The sequence below is a fragment of the Rutidosis leptorrhynchoides genome, chromosome 7, assembly GCF_046630445.1.
Source record: "Rutidosis leptorrhynchoides isolate AG116_Rl617_1_P2 chromosome 7, CSIRO_AGI_Rlap_v1, whole genome shotgun sequence".
NCBI lineage: Eukaryota > Viridiplantae > Streptophyta > Magnoliopsida > Asterales > Asteraceae > Rutidosis > Rutidosis leptorrhynchoides.
In genome coordinates, this window is record NC_092339.1 from 90,381,182 (window position 1) to 90,397,570 (window position 16,389).

The 16,389-nt window shown below is 38.5% G+C and overlaps 2 protein-coding genes across 2 annotated transcripts; one reads left to right on the forward strand and one right to left on the reverse strand.

Annotated features, from left to right (window-relative positions):
* The first annotated feature begins 4,667 nt into the window (after positions 1-4,667).
* LOC139859428 (ABC transporter G family member STR2-like) lies at positions 4,668-8,004 on the forward strand. Its single transcript, XM_071848221.1, has 3 exons — positions 4,668-5,147; positions 5,580-6,304; positions 7,023-8,004. The coding sequence occupies exons 1-3, from the start codon at positions 4,668-4,670 to the stop codon at positions 8,002-8,004; spliced, it is 2,187 nt and encodes a 728-aa protein (XP_071704322.1).
* Positions 8,005-10,839: 2,835 nt separating this feature from the next.
* LOC139856869 (probable cytosolic oligopeptidase A) lies at positions 10,840-15,736 on the reverse strand. Its single transcript, XM_071845578.1, has 17 exons — positions 15,387-15,736; positions 15,142-15,309; positions 14,470-14,593; positions 14,201-14,277; positions 13,727-13,870; positions 13,405-13,635; positions 13,226-13,316; positions 12,978-13,099; positions 12,735-12,842; positions 12,404-12,649; positions 12,152-12,297; positions 11,941-12,058; positions 11,679-11,838; positions 11,550-11,581; positions 11,382-11,447; positions 11,220-11,291; positions 10,840-11,130 (listed from the first exon to the last, which is right to left on the reverse strand). Exons 1-17 carry the CDS (start codon positions 15,702-15,704, stop codon positions 11,050-11,052), a joined length of 2,304 nt encoding a protein of 767 aa, XP_071701679.1. The 5' UTR covers positions 15,705-15,736; the 3' UTR covers positions 10,840-11,049.
* Between the last annotated feature and the right edge of the window lie 653 nt (positions 15,737-16,389).

The window sequence follows — 16,389 nt, forward strand, 5'->3', positions numbered from 1 at the left end:
AAGTCGTCATCCCTGCATAAATAGTCGTTCCAACACAGCGTATAGCGTCTTTCAATGAGGATTCTAACCTGGTCTTACTTCAAGAGAACATCAGTTTTTCTGTAAGAAATAAGAACAATCGCCGCCATTAAGGAAACGTCAAATAAACAAAAATTGCCAAATTACTATAATCAACGTGTTCGCACCCGTTCCTTTCGCCCAGGTGATCTTGTTTGGCGTAACAATAATGTAAGCTGGGTAGAGGACGTTGGCAAGCTCGGACCAAATTGGGAGGGTCCTTATGAAGTGGCTGAGGTACTTGCCGGCGGTTCGTACAACTTGAAGACGCATGACGGAAAGTTTGTGCCATGACTGTGGCACTCAACCAATTTGAAATTTTTTTTATGTTTAAATGTTACAATATGATTGATCACCACAACTTTGTAAGCGATGTGCGCCTTGAAGTTATTTGGTTGCTTTAAGTTTCTAATAAAATTTTAAATTTTATAAATCAATATGTTATGTAACTATGTAAGGCCACACTCAGGTGAATAATTTAGTAAGTCCACATGTGTTACACCTTTCCCAAACGAAGTGCGTTCTAGCCTTCAGACGGCAGAAGCGACGTTTTGCTTTTTTGAGATACGCATACGACACCGAAACAAATCTTGCCTCCGGGTTTCATACGCGTCGCATAAGATTCGGCATGGTCTAGAACACTTGCATGTCATGACAAATACAAGCGTAGCCTTGATTATGGTGCACGCCGTGATGATGGTAGCGCTTAGCGTTTATAACTTCAACACATGGAAAAATTACAAATGAAAATTGAAACGCAGAACAAACTTTATTTATATATATATATATATACATATATATATATATATATATATATATATATATATAATATATATATATATATATATATATATATATATATATATATATATATATATATATATATATATATGTGTGTGTGTGTGTGTGTGTGTGTAAAATAAATTACACGGACACACGGTGGAACCATGAACCCTTACATCGATACTACCTATGGGTTCATGCTCAAAATCTTGTCAGCATCTAAGCCTGGATGACTACCTATAGCGTCTATAAACGGCACCCTCACCGCTCTCACCTCTGCCATGACGGACTCGTACTTTTTGAACGCGTCCGGGTCAACATAGTCCTCAATAGCCTGAGGGAGTGGTTCTGGGAGCGCTAAGTTGGCGTTAAACACGTTATATGCCTCGATACGCTCAACGCCACGGGCGGCGTCGAGAAGCTTGGTAAAAGGCCCTATAACCTGAGGTGAGGCAAGGGCCTTATGGAAAATGGCAGGGATAGCGAATCGTAGCTTTTCAAACTCGTCTACTGCCTTTTTGTTGGCAGCTTCGAGCTCTTGATTCTTTGTAGCTAGAAGCTTCTTAGCAGCTTGCTGCTCCGCCACCTCTTTTTGAGCAACAACTAAGTCACTCAGGGCTTTTTTCTCTTTTTCAGCAATAACGCCCATGTTCTTTATTGCCCTCTGCGCCTCTCGTCGGGCTTGCTTCTCATTTTCTTCAGCAACAGCATCCTATTTTTTGGCTTCTTCCAACACAGCACGGACAGACACAATCTCAGCTGTCTAATCCTTCTTCATGGACTCCGCTCTGCGACACCTTTGGTCCATGGAGTTGGACCGCACAATCTCATCATAGGTCAAGGCGATGCCTTGATTGATGTGAAGGGTCCTGGTGCGACGGGCAGCGCCGTCGGGCATTTTCTTGATCTCCCCAAGCAGGGCAGGGGCACACCTTGGGAGAAATTAAAGTTGCGACATGGCGTCGCTGTGAGGAATGTCCCATATATTATCAAGGTGGTTGAATGTGGGGGGTTTCCCAAAGCTAGGAGAATAAGAAATTTCTTGGGACCTGCTGCTTTCTTCTAACGGACGATGGTCCGAACCGGCTCGCTTGTCAAATGACGAGACCGTCGTGCTGTGAGATTTTTGAAGTGTAGGGCGCGGTTCGTCACTCAAGTTAATCACCGGAGGAACAGTCTGGCCTGAAATAAAAACTTTAATTAATTTTCAGCATTGAGAATCGGGTGACATAGCTTAATTGTTATCAGTTAAAACCCACCCGAACTCGGCACCTTCTCAAAAGTATGGAGGTTACTTTCAACAATCTCCTTCGCGGTCTTTTGTTTTTTACGCCCCGTTAGCGTCACCAAGAAAGTGGCAGGGACGTAGGTAGTCTCCCGTTGTAAAATGGGGGGAGCTGTTGATATATGATCTGGATTCGTCGTTGGAGTGGACATTCCAGTTTGAGTGGCGGTAGTTGGCCCGCCAACAGCTGTAGTAGAGGATGAAAGGCCATGCTCCTCCCCTTTGTGCGGGTCGCCTTCAGGCATAGCGAATGTCTTGATCTGCTTGAACTCCAAGCCTTGGAGGGTAGGACGCTTCAAGGCGTGTGAAAAATCCATCTCTGCAAAACAATATAGCTTAAGTGAGGAAAAAATGGGACGAGGTATCACTTACATAATAAACGCTACGGCACCAAGAGCATACACTCTCCCTTAAACAAAATTAAAAGAACTCTCTTCTCCCATGACAAATAACACTAAACCTTGTCAAGTTTCAGCATAACTTCTCCGTATTGACGCATCTTCAACTCTGCGTCCAGGTCAATAACTGCTAGTTGTCTGCATCCAAAGCTGGCATCTTCGACAGATCGGCAGATCGTGTGAATTGCCATGGAAGTAGGTGGGCATGTCCTTCACCAATAGCGGAACGGTGTACAAAAAAAATAAAGATCTCTCCAATCATGAAGGGAAGGAGATTTCTTTGTGATGAAGTTTCATTTCCTCTCAAAAGTGTACCAACCCTTGCCGGAGGCCGTTAGCATAAAGACGGCACAGAAAACGCTAAGGCGTACCAGCAGGTTAGAAAAACATCTCAAAAATTCTTGCCAACAAGTCCGTGGTAATGGAGCTCGTCTCTTGTTCTACGTTAGCCCATGACATTATGGAATACCAACCTTCAACGAACGTAAACGTAGCGTGATAGCGTATACAGAAGCAGAAGGAAGAAATCTTTTGAAGACGAGAGTAAGCAGAAGTAAAAAATGAAGAGTAAAACCCACATATTTATAGGGGGCGGTCAAATGGGCTTTCACCTTTTGGGCTTGAATCTCGAGCGTATACGTGTAAGGCACTCAGTCGATTCTGACCATCAGATTTCCATCCTAGGAAAAGTTACCGTTGTAATGATTTAAACGGCGCATGAAGGGACGTTTGAAAAGAGTTATGATCAAGATGGGCCCAATTGTCAGCATCATTTAATGCGGGACCTTTTGGATTTCAGAGAAGACAACTTAATAGTTTGGCCACGTACAATGTTAATATTGTACGTAACCAAACTGGGAGACTTAATGATGTACGTCACGCCACCAGGACTCCAGGAGCGTGTGGCGCGTGACGCAAAACATCCCCAAATAGTTGTGAAAATATGGAGAACAAGGAGTAAGTAGTGGATATGAATAGAAGATTTCTAGAAGATTCCAGACAAGGAGGTTCTTGAAGGTTCTTGAATAAGTGGCATTTAATGATGTGGACTCAATTCCCTATAATTGATCAAAGCCCAATAAGAAATGACGCCTTAGCATGTGAGACCCATAAGTAACAAAAATCCTAGTATTTGCCCAACCACCGGCCCCTATTTTCTTAACCGAGGATTACTCAATCTGAGGTTGGGGGACAATTTAGGTCAAGACGACTTTTTGCCTGATCAGTGCCCTCCCAACTCGAGAATGCACGTAACATATATTATATTATATTATTTTCTCCTTTCTATTCCTACACATTCCTTTCCACTAAAAAAAAAAAAAAAAAAAAAAAAAAAAAAAAAAAACCTTGTGAACACAGCGTACAAGTTAAAACTGTGGACTTCAAGTCTTTAAGTGGGCATAATGATAAGTTAATGCCAAACTAATTTGTGGATTTGCAGTTTCTATGTGATATTACACAATGAAATACTTTTTTTATCTTCTTTTTTTTTTTTTTTTTTTTGATATTTTATATATACTTGCCATTAATTTTGTCCATCCTCCGAAATGCAAGGAAAAGTCAGGACACAACAACCAGCTGATAACAGCTAAATCAACTAACAGTTGCATCAGTTAATTATTACCTGTTCATTTTTAGCATCTTATTAATAAGCTTTCATTTTACTATGTCCAAATTATGTACCTCTACGATATCGTTCAACTAACAGCTACGTCAAAAGTTGACATGTTAATACTTAACAAAACGATATCCTATCACGTAGTATATTCTTCTGATACTTTACTGCCTGTTTTATCAAATTATGGATTAATATTCTTAATCACTATTTTAAAACATGCCAGTACCAGTAGCCGGTTATAAGGCCCGAGTAATGCAGAAAAGGGTAGTGGTGGTAATTTTTAAGAAAGTAACAAAAACAGACGATGAAGGAAACAAGGATATCCTTTTCATTATCATCAATGGATACAAAAATATATGTTAGAAACGGATAAAACAAAGCAACTTTGTGTCTAACTCCATGTATTCTATGCACATAACCAACTGTAAAAAACGTCTTTTTAATTCCTTCTTATACCTGATCCTCCCAAAATTTTCAACAATTTAAAAAAGGATTTGTGCAAAAGATCTTGAAGATTTTGTTAAAAATGAATCATAATTATAATAAAGACATCGCTATTGATATACAAAAGTCGATGAATTTTACGGGTGGGTTAGAGTTTGTTAATCTAACATATACAGTCATGAAGAAGAAGAAGAAAAGTGATGAAGGAAAATGGGTTAATCAAGAAGCTGATTTATTGAATAGGATCACAGGTTACGCACCGAAAGGGTGCGTGACTGCAGTTATGGGTCCCAGTGGCGCAGGGAAATCGACTTTTTTGGATGGGTTAGCGGGCCGCATAGCTAGTGGAAGCCTTAAGGGGAAGGTGTCGTTGGACGGGACTGAGATGAGCCCGAGCTTGATCAAGAGAACGTCAGCTTACATCATGCAGGATGATCGATTGTTCCCGATGCTAACGGTTTATGAAACTTTGATGTTTGCTGCTGATTTTCGTTTGGGCTCGATCTCAAGGGCCGATAAGAGGCAACGGGTCGAAACTATGATTGAGCAACTCGGGTTATTGGTAAGGAAGCTAAACTTTATTTCAATTTTTTTTTTTCAAACCAAATCTACTGGACCATTCAGCATCCTCGCGTTTTATTTTTTTTTTATTTTTTTTTTGAAAACTGAATAACATATGATGCTGAATGGTGCAACATTCAGTGCTGAACCGTTCAGAGTTGAAACAATCTCTTAATCATTAATCACCTAAATTAATTTTATGTAATATCTTTTTAAAGTTATATGAAGAACATTTATCAAACAATGGTAATGAATTCTTAATTCATGTAAAAAGTTAATAACGTAATTTTACATATTCATATTGTTCATTCAGAATAACTATTAAACATGTTATTATCATTCAGAACCAAGTTTATTCAGAACCTTTTCATTCAGTGTTTAACCATTATGTTTTATTAAACGAAGCCTTAGTGGATGATTTATTGAATTGTAGACAGCGAGAAACACATACATCGGAGACGAAGGGTCTCGAGGAGTGTCAGGGGGTGAACGACGTAGAGTATCAATTGGTGTAGACATCATCCATGGACCATCACTGCTTTTTCTCGATGAACCCACTTCGGGTTTAGACTCAACAAGTGCTCAAAGCGTGATCGAGAAGGTTCACGATATTGCTCGAGCGGGATCCACAGTGGTTCTAACCATCCATCAGCCTTCACACAGAATACAACTTCTACTTGACCACCTCATTATATTGGCCCGCGGTCAACTCATGTACCAAGGATCCCCAAAAGACGTCGGGCTCCATTTGACCCGTTTGGGCCGAAAGCTTCCTCAAGGAGAAAACGCTATCGAGTTTCTAATTGATGTGATACAACAATATGATCAATCCGAATACGGAGTTGATGCCTTGGCTGAATTCGTTCTTACGGGTACGAAACCACCACAACTTTCTGAAATCGAGATGTCATTTTCAACAATCATTCCTACTCCGAACCCAACCGCCCGCCCGAATAGAACGGGCCATGACAAAAATTACTTAGCCAAACGGTTTCACTTGCAAACTGCGGGCCGGGCTAATCAAGAAACGGATTTCGATCATAGTGTACGAAGCCCATGGAATAATTCAAAAACATGGAGTCCGAGCGTAATCATGCAATCGATTAACCTCACACCTACTCGTAAGCGTAGTGATCAGAGAACACCACATCATGCAAGGTAAACCACAGTAACAATGAGTGAGTAGATATAATATGAGGTAGGGGTGTTCAATATTTGATTTCAAACTGATTAAACCAAAAACCGAACTGAATGTAAATTGGAAAAAACCAAATCGAATCTGAATTTTTTTTTCCGGTTAAGTTTCAGTTCGTTTTCAAATTTGAATTCGATTAATGAGTTGGTTTTCGATTTTATTTTTCGAATTCAGTTTAATCGAAAATCGAATTCAATATATAATATATCAAATTATTAATATATAGACAAGAAATCGCTTTTAAAATCAAAAGTTGAATTTAAATTCGATTGGATATGATTATTTTGATTCAATTATGATCTTTTGGGTTTTTCAGTATTAACCGAAACTGAACCGAATTCGAATATGATTTTTTGTTCGGTTTAGGTTTTGAAACCAAAACCAAAACAGTAAACACCATGTGAGGAAAAGTGCATAAGCAACTTTGCTCTCATTTATGTTTGGGTAACCATCTTTATTTATACTCATATAAACCACCTTTCATATATATTTGATAAGTTCATATATATTTCATAAAATAACTTTTCTAATGTTTAAACATCTTTCTAATTCAAAATAGGAGTAAATGGTTAACCAAAACAGAACTTTGATAACATCTCATTTAACACTTTATGCAGTTTCTGTTGATTTATGATCTAACCTTCATCCTATCTTTTACAGTAGTGACTACACGCACTCGAGTGAAGCTCCTTATTACACGTACTCGAGCGATATTATAGCAGGCACCCCGACCCCACATAGTAGTGACTACACGGTCAACGAAGATGACTATCGAACCCCCAAAAACGCACCAAATGGTTCAAAATACAACCATACAGGTCCTAAATTCTCAAACTCGTTTTTTGAAGAAACGTGGGTTCTGATGCGTAGAAACTTCATAAACATAAGACGAACACCCGAGCTGTTTATGTCGCGGCTCATGGTGTTAACCATAATGGGGATCATGATGGCTACATTGTTCGCTAACCCCGATCGAACCATGCAAGGAGTAACGAACCGGCTCAGCTTCTTTATATTCACAGTATGTCTCTTTTTCTTCTCTTCAAACGATGCGGTCCCCGCTTTCATTCAAGAACGGTTCATATTTGTTCGCGAGACTTCACATAACGCGTATCGGGCTTCTTCTTACACCATTGCCGGTGTAATTACCTATCTACCCTTTCTCCTATTACAAGCTTTAGTGTATGCTGTAATCACCTGGTTCGCGTTAAAGCTCGAAGGCCCGTTCGTTTACTTTTTGATCATGTTATACGTGTCGCTTCTCACTACAAACTCGTTTGTTGTGTTTGTGAGCTCGGTTGTTCCAAATTATATACTCGGGTATGCGGCTGTCATCGCGTTTACGGCTCTATTTTTCTTGTTTTGCGGGTATTTTTTGAACAATCATGATATTCCGGGTTATTGGTGTTGGATGAATAAGGTATCAACGATGACGTATCCATATGAAGGGCTTTTGATAAATGAGTATCAGAGGACTGAAATTTTCGGTTCGACTCTTGGTGGGACCAACGTGACGGGAATCGATATCTTACAATCGCTTAACATTTATCATGCGAAAGATCCGAAATGGTCCAAGATTTATGTAATGTTGGGATGGGCAGCTTTATATAGGATCTTGTTTTATGTTGTTCTTCGTTTTGCTTCCAAGAACCAGAGAAGTTAAGGCTTAAAGGAAAGGAGATTGTGAATTATCATGTACGAACCTTTAATGTTGCAGGTTCTGTTTTATTGATTGATATTTGTGACCTTGTATGACTATAAAATTGAATAGAGTGACTGAAGTGGTTTTAAATAGTGCGCTAAAATCAGAAAAGCTACTAGTGTCCTGAGGCTTTTTTTTCTTTCTAAAATACATAGTATAATACATTAATAAAGATCCGAACATCATATGAGTTACAAACGACAAACTAAAGAGCCAGTGTGAAAGATCTAACGATCTAGAACCAATAATACATGACGAAAACCACTCAACTATTACTATTGGTTGAGTGGTAAAAGCCTTAGATGGTTACGGGCTCATATCCTTGAAAAAATATATGCAAGTTCAAATTCCCAGTTTTCTCTAAGGTTGTGCCTCTGGTATCATTCACTCTGTGCGGGCCAAGCGGTTAACCTAACGCATTTCATGCGCGATGAATGCGAGGAATTTCTTCCTAATGAGAGTGTGAGTGACAAATGAGAGGATTTGATCCCAAAATTGTCGTTCTAAACAAAAATTAGAAAAAAATACATTAGGATAACAAGTGACAACCAACGATATATTACACTGACCAATGACATGAGTCCTAACGACCACCTAGATCCGTGAACACCAACCTATTGAACCAAAATACACATCATCGAATCTAAATACCTAACTCCACGAACAACGAAACGAACCGTATAAAATACAGGAGCCTAAACACCGCTAAACACCGCAAAATGAAAACAAGTCAAACCCGCCACTAAAAACCCAAATGAAACTCCATCTCCACCCGAGAACCTACCGTAACCTGTGGCTAACTAGCCGCAAAACCCTAAAGCATTACGAACCAGTTATACACATCAACCGCACTATCCAAGAACCGCAATAAAGAAACCCGTAGAAATCACCCTAAATCCGTCACATATAAGCACAATATCTAAACTCTAGTAACTGAACAACAAGCTCAATCACCGGACACCTACAAAGGTCTAGTCCAGTGGAGACAAAGGAAGATAATGTAAAGTTTTAGACAAGAGCAAGACACCCAGTGATCAGTGACGATTCTAGGATAAAAACTCAATGGGGTCCTATACAAGATGCTTTGTACTCCGTGATCTTTTTCCATAAAACATGATCTTTTACTTCCTTAACACCTATAATTTTCAAAATATATGGGATTTAGTGAAGTCCCGTACAACTCAAGTAGTATTTTTGCACCAATGGTGTCCTAGGACCCCACTCACTACAAGGTGGATTCGCCAGTGCCAGTGATACGGAAGTGATCAACTGACCCAAAACAACCCGACAAGAAGAAAAAACCGGCAACCACCTTAGAATATTCCGGCAACAAACCGACTAGACAGAAAAGAGCAGTCTCGACGGCCCTCCCACTCACCACAAACAACCAACAACCATCAAGAAGGTGGCTGCCGGCAACAATGATGAAAGTTCGGTCACCAGAAACCAGAAACACGAGAAAAAGAAAGAAAAAAAGCAAACAAAATTAAATCCGGGCAACACAACCCAATCAAGCCGGAAAACTGAGAAAAGGAGCCAAAAATTCCAACCACCATAACAAAATACACCGCCGCCTTAGCACCCATCACCACCACCACATAGCATTGTGGTCACCCACAGAGCTCGTAGTCTGTAGCGAGGTGGTGGAAAAATGAAACAACGGCCAAGAGTAAAAGCGTCGACCAAAGCAACCAAAACCCCAAACAAAACCAGAAAATGCGGAGAAAGAAAAAAAAAAAAAAACCGGCATCAACGAACGAAAACCATTAAGACTATTAACAATTGAAGAGGAAAATTATTTTCTTATTCATTCAAGAATTACAAGATGTGTATTTATACACCGAACATACAAACTTTCCTAATCTAAAATATACAGGAAATCATAATCCCATTATACAAAGGATTCTCTAATTAAATCAAATCAATTACAATCCCAAAATATATGGAGGATATCCCTATCCAAAGGGTGATATTTACTTGCTGTTTTTAACAAAGACCACCACACCTAAACCTACGACAACCTCCAGTACCTAAACTTGAACTTGCCGCCTGAGTTTACCGAACGATGGCCCGGGATGATGACGGAAAACCCAAAATTAACGCCAAATCGGACGGAGGGAAGGAAAAGAAGACCAAGAAGGACGGAAAAAAGGGGAAGATGGAGGAGAGTCGACCACCGGCAAGATGCCGATGCCGTAAGCCGTGGCAGCACAAAAGGAAGGAGGCGGGGTTTCAACGTTAGGAGAATAATTGTTATTTTCCCGATAACAGATGAAAACATATTCCAAAGGAATTTAGAGGGCTAAATCAGAAAACTAAGAGGAATAATGCACAAATAATATAAAAGAATCTTCAATTTCAAATAGTCATGATTTATGTCAGAAAAACAAAGTGCTAATAATCATCATTCACAAGTTACAACAAAAGTTTTTGTTCTATATCTAGGTGTTCAAAATTGCATAATCGCCTGTTACCTAAACATGTCAAACTGACGTTCAGCTCGGTTTTCCAACTTTAACATTAAGCAGAACAGACGAAAACTAAACTAGAGGAGACAAGTAAAAAAAATACAGTTATCACACTAATTGAGCACATTCAGTTCAAATAGTCAACAATGGGTTGTATATTTGTACCTTATGGAGGCTTTGGCAGTAGTGTTGACTGGAGAAGGCAAAAGAGGTAGACTCGGAGAGTTACATTCGTGTCTAACTTGTGGTTTAACTACATTGTTTGTACATGTAGTTCATATTCATATTAAAACAAATTTTATATCGGAAACCAACAGTGACACGTATGTCAAATCCAATAACTGTTGTATTATTAACAACTAAATCATTGAACATTTGAGTCGTGAGGTCTTTGTAGAAGAACATGGTATCGGATTATAAATTTATATACATTCCTTTTTATAAGTACATATACATAACTGATCCACAAGTCCTTCGACCAAATTTAGTTATCTATCGTACCCGAAAGTTCATACCTCCCAACTACTTTGTCGGATGCTTATTTAGCCACCAGTAACAGCCCATTGTGCCTGAGTAGAGGCTCTGGAGAGGGTTCACGACCTCGAAAGTCGATGAAAACCTGCATTTGGAACAATTTGGATCTTAATTATATTTTCATATGTGCCCCAAAGCTTCTAAACATAAAAAGGGAAATAAAAAACACATAACCTCTAATGGATCTTTTCCACCTCCAAGAGCAAGTACAGTATCTCGAAATCTGTATCCCGTATCTCTTAACGCCTGTTCATTAGTAAGATGATTTTTAATACATAATTACTTATACGGTCATTAAGAATGATATTGAAAACACATTTACAAACACATTCATACCCTTTCATCATGTAAACCTGCATCTTCGAATGCTGAGAAAGCATCTGCAGATAACACCTCAGCCCACTGCAAAAATTAATAAGTAATTAACCATCACAACTGGTTGGCAGAAGAGAGACGCTTCAAACAATTAAAGAAAGACTAAAAAGAAAAAAAGACGAATAATACCTTGTAACTGTAATATCCAGCAGCATATCCACCTGTAATCAACCGTCAAAACAAATAAACAAAGATAACAAATGAATAAGTATGATGCATACACTAACAACACGAAACCAATGATTATGAAGAACTAACCTGCAAAAATATGGCTAAAACCACAAAGGAACCGGTCCTCTGGAAGTGGAGGAAGCAACTGAGTTTTTCTACCAACCCTTTGGTCAACATCATAGATAGATTCAGGTCCACCAGGAACATACTTACTATGCAACTCCAAATCAAGACTTGCAAACTTGATCTACAAAACATCATTATATTATATATTATATATTATATTACTATTACTATTAATTCAAAAGGTATACAAATCCTCATTGCAACTAATGAATGTTATGCTGACCTGGCGAAGACTGATAGTACCAGCACGAAAAGTTCTGGCAGCTAGAAGCTTTTGATATATGTCTTCAGGGAGACACTCTCCGGTTTCATAATGTCTGGCAATACTCATCAGCGTATCCCTGTGGAATTCATTTGAAGAATTATATTATATTATTTCTCATACATTTTGGATAGCTGACACGTGTATCAATTAATTTTCCAATCAACGATACCTATGGTAGCACCAGTTTTCCATAAATTGTGAAGGTAACTCTACTGCATCCCACTCTATGCCACGTATACCAGCAACAAGTCCCTCGTCTTGTTTTGTTAGCATATGCTGAAGTGCGTGACCAAACTCATGGAAAACAGTCTCCACCTGAAAATATGAGTGACGTAATCTTAGTAAATAGAAATATTTTGTATATTGTGAGATGTAAAATAGACTCTTCGTCACTGGGTCTGTAAGATATATTTGATGGTACCTCACGGAAAGTCATAAGGCTTGGCTTGTCACCAACAGGTGGCATTTGATTGCAGACCATGTGTGCGACAGGTAACCTAACAGACGTCTTGTCATGAGAAAATACACTAGTTCGTGCAAAAACTTCACCCATCCATGCACCACCACGCTTTTCAGATGGGCGAGAATATGGATCAAAGTAAAAGTAGGAAATAGGTGTGCCTGATGAATCCTTGATGCAGTAAAATTTCACATCTTTGTTCCAAACCTACAGAATAATTTAGCAGTATCTATGAAGCAAGTGACGAGGCAAATACGATTACTAGGAAAATTAAAAAGTTTGGTTATCTTACTGGAGCTAAACCGTCGGCTGGTACCACATCAATGTCAAATAGCATTTTCACGAGGTTGAAAAGGCCGTCCATAACTTTAGGTAAAGAAAAGTAAGGTCGCAATTCTTCCTGTAGAATCCAATATAGAACCTCTTAAGAATACATATACGCAACACATAAATAAATAAACTATCTACATCCACAAAAATTATAATAAAACAGTCACTTTTGGCATCATTAGATATACGAGAATAGACAGAGAACCTCATTTATTTCGTATTTTGATTCTCTTAGCCTCTCACTCCAGAAGGTAATATCCCAGTAGGCCAGCTCATCAGCTTCAGGAGCACCTTGACTTCTGGAAAATTGCTTGAGCTCTTCCATATCTAGAATATGTAAGAGCAGGGAACAAAATTTCAAATTTAATCTAAAAAGACATCGACATTTAACCAATGAAAGTCGATTGATAGATCAATTGAAAATTCCAAGAAAATCTAATAATTGACCATGACCTTGAACTGCAGCATCCCAAGAAGCAGTCCTCAACTTTTCGAGAAGCTCTTCGGCTTTAGCAACAGTAGCCATTTTTGAAGCCATGCTTAACTAAAGATTATCAGAAGCAAAAAATTTTAGAAACAAACAGAAGGCGGATCAGATACGAAGTAAAATACCGTAACATACAAACTTATACCTCAGCATAGTTATTATAGCCGAGAAGCTTAGCTTTTGCCAACCTAAGCTTTAGAATCTGGTCGATAATTGGAGTGTTATCTAGCTCTCCGCTAGAAGCACGGGTTACATAAGCACGGTAAATTTCCTCTCGCAAAGTTCGGTTTCTAGCATGTTGCATAACAGACATAAAACTTGGCCCATCCAATGTAATCATCCATGGCCCATTTTCTGCAGTGGCATTTTCATGACCCTGGATACGCATAATATGATCAACTTGTACTAACTTAAAAAGGATTCTGTAATTAACGCGTGAACACAAGTGATAAATCTTCTTTATGAACCTTAGATGAGGCTATTTGTGCAGCCAATCCAAGAGCGGTAGCTGGCAATCCTTCAATTTCTTTTTTATCTGTTATTAATATTTCAAACTTCTTTGTTGCATCCAGAACATTTTCCCCAAATTTTTTAGAAAGTTTTGCTAACTCCTGTAATCAAGTTATAGTAAATGCTAAACAATTAGTAATTAGTAATCTTAATTACAATAAAATATGAAGTATTCACTTATGATTAACGGTAACTGCAAGGTTCAGAAATTTAGTCAAAAATACAATGCTTGCATTAACTAATCCAGATACAGTTATATGATTAAATAATAGGGCAATGCCCTTAAGAAATTCGTAATGTCTACAATGTGATCAACATGGATAGCTACATCAGGTAAATGGCAATCACCAAAAGCTTAAAAAAAGAAAACACAAAGTTTATACTTAACAGTAAAATCAAATCTGTTTACCCTACATATAATATGAACACACCTGTTGAATATTATTAAACTCTTCCCTTTCATTATCTTCAAGTGAGATACCACTGAGAACAGCATCCTTTATTGATGCTGCAGGTGTACACAATTAGCAGATAGATGTCAAAGCAACCCTACACATTACATATCTAATTATCTACGATATCCCATGTACGGTGATTGCAATTTGCAGAATCAGATATTGTAATTTAGCTGTAGCAGGATCAGATAACATGAATTTTTATATAAGAAGTGAAAACGATTCAACTAACTCATAATGCTTACATTCAACTATACGTTTACGAGAATCACTTAGTGTTTCCCAGTCTGGTGATTCCTTTATAGCCTTGAAAGCATTATAAATCGGTTTACTTTGATCCAACTTTAAGCCAAATGTGATTCTCTCAGGCTGCACATGGATTTGAGTCAGTGGCGAGTTTACATGGTGTTCCGTGGGGTCACGGGACACCGCTAGTTCGAAAACTTTTAGTAGAAAATACCCTGTAAATTGTACAGGACACCACTAAATTTAACTGGAGGACCCTATATCTTTTCCGAATTTATAGTTTTTTCTTTAAAATGTATATATTTAACCACTCGGACCCAATATATTTTCCAAACTTGTAGTTTTTTGAAAGTAAACAATCAATAAAATAGCATACAAATATAATTAGTTTTAAAAACAATTTCAGGACTCCATTGAATTTGCATTATGAAATCGCCACTGATTTAAGTAAGCATCATTCACAGTATAAAAACCTCAATGTTAATGTCATTGTAGTAAATAAACCATCAAACACAAGCGATTACATTATGCACCGGTATTCAAATTCAAACACAATTACCATATAGAGTACTTACAAGTTACAACAACAATTAATTAATAACCATATCATATTCTTTCAAATTCAACTACACATAGATAATTATTTCATATACGTAGAAATTAATTGACACCTGAATATCTTCGATGGCTGAACGAAGCTCAGGCGTATCTCTAACTGCTTTAAGATGATTAATTGCTCCCCAAACAACACTTAACCTATCAACTATCCTCTCTAACGGCTCCACTAACTTCGGCCACGTAGGATCAACTGTCTTCTCTAATTCCGTTAATTCATCATCCTGTAACAACATTCATCTTTCATCAAATAACTAAAATCAACTAATCAGATTAATTTTTAATAAGGCGACACACTTACTAGCTTGTTAAGCAAGGCACGCATTCCAGGGCGTACATGTGAAGCATCAATTACATCAAACGGAGGGAAATCAAAGTCCTGTAATAGAGGATTGTCTGAAATTGACGACGGAGATTGGTCGGAAAAGAACGCGGTGGTGGAGGAACGGCGGCGGCGGAGTGTGGTGTGAGGAGGAGAAGGTTTGAGGCGGAAGTAGACGGAGTGTGATCGTAGGGGAGAGAATGGAGATTTATTAAGGAGGAGTTTAGGGATTGAAGAACGTAGAGGATGATGGTGATGATGAACAATGGACATGAAAGATGCCATGGCTGTGGTCATGAATTCAGTTCGTGTTCAATATTTCATTTCTACACTTCATCACATTTTAATGTGGGAAAAAAAATTGGTTAAACGTGTTACGGAGTAAAATTTAAATTAGAATTGATGGACCAGATTTTTTTGGCCTACCATAACATACATTTTGCTACATCAAGATGCCGCCGTTTCAAGATGCCATTTGAACTAAAGAACACTGGTGCAATGTATCTGAGAGCAATTAAGGACCAGATTGGTCGCAACGTCGAGGCTTACGTCGATGACATCGTGATCACAAGTCACACAGAAGTTGATCTTCTCAAGGATATCCAAGAAACGTTTAATTCTTTAAGAAAAATTAACATGAAGCCTAATCCAGAAAAAATGCAGCTTTGGTTTTGAAGAAGGCAATTTCCTTGGCCATGTTGTCACACCACGCGGAATAAGGGCCAACTCAAAAAAGATTCAGGCGGCAGACAAGATGGCAGCGCCAAAAACAAAAAAGGAGGTCCAGAGCTTAAACAGAAAGTTAGCGGCGTTATCCAGGTTCTTGTCAAAGGCAGCAGAACGCTCGCTACCATTCTTTCAAGTCTTGAAGGCTAGTGTTGGGAAGAACTTTAACTAGACACCAGAAGCAGAAAACGCCTTCCAGGAGATGGAAGCCTTGATCAGGACCCTACCTACGCTAACCGCTCCGGTACCGGGTAAA

What these genes read in the sequence shown, in the direction of transcription:
- LOC139859428 (XM_071848221.1), top strand. Translation starts at nt 4,668, where the DNA reads ATGAATCATAATTATAATAAAGACATCGCTATTGATATACAAAAGTCG. An exon ending in TTGAGCAACTCGGGTTATTG is followed by an intron (nt 5,148 to 5,579) that starts GTAAGGAAGCTA and finishes ATTGAATTGTAG; the next exon opens with ACAGCGAGAAACACATACAT. An exon ending in AGAACACCACATCATGCAAG is followed by an intron (nt 6,305 to 7,022) that starts GTAAACCACAGT and finishes CACGCACTCGAG; the next exon opens with TGAAGCTCCTTATTACACGT.
- LOC139856869 (XM_071845578.1), bottom strand. Translation starts at nt 15,704, where the DNA reads ATGACCACAGCCATGGCATCTTTCATGTCCATTGTTCATCATCACCAT. An exon ending in GCTATAATAACTATGCTGAG is followed by an intron (nt 13,317 to 13,404) that starts GTATAAGTTTGT and finishes GATAATCTTTAG; the next exon opens with TTAAGCATGGCTTCAAAAAT. An exon ending in CTGGATATTACAGTTACAAG is followed by an intron (nt 11,448 to 11,549) that starts GTATTATTCGTC and finishes TAATTTTTGCAG; the next exon opens with TGGGCTGAGGTGTTATCTGC.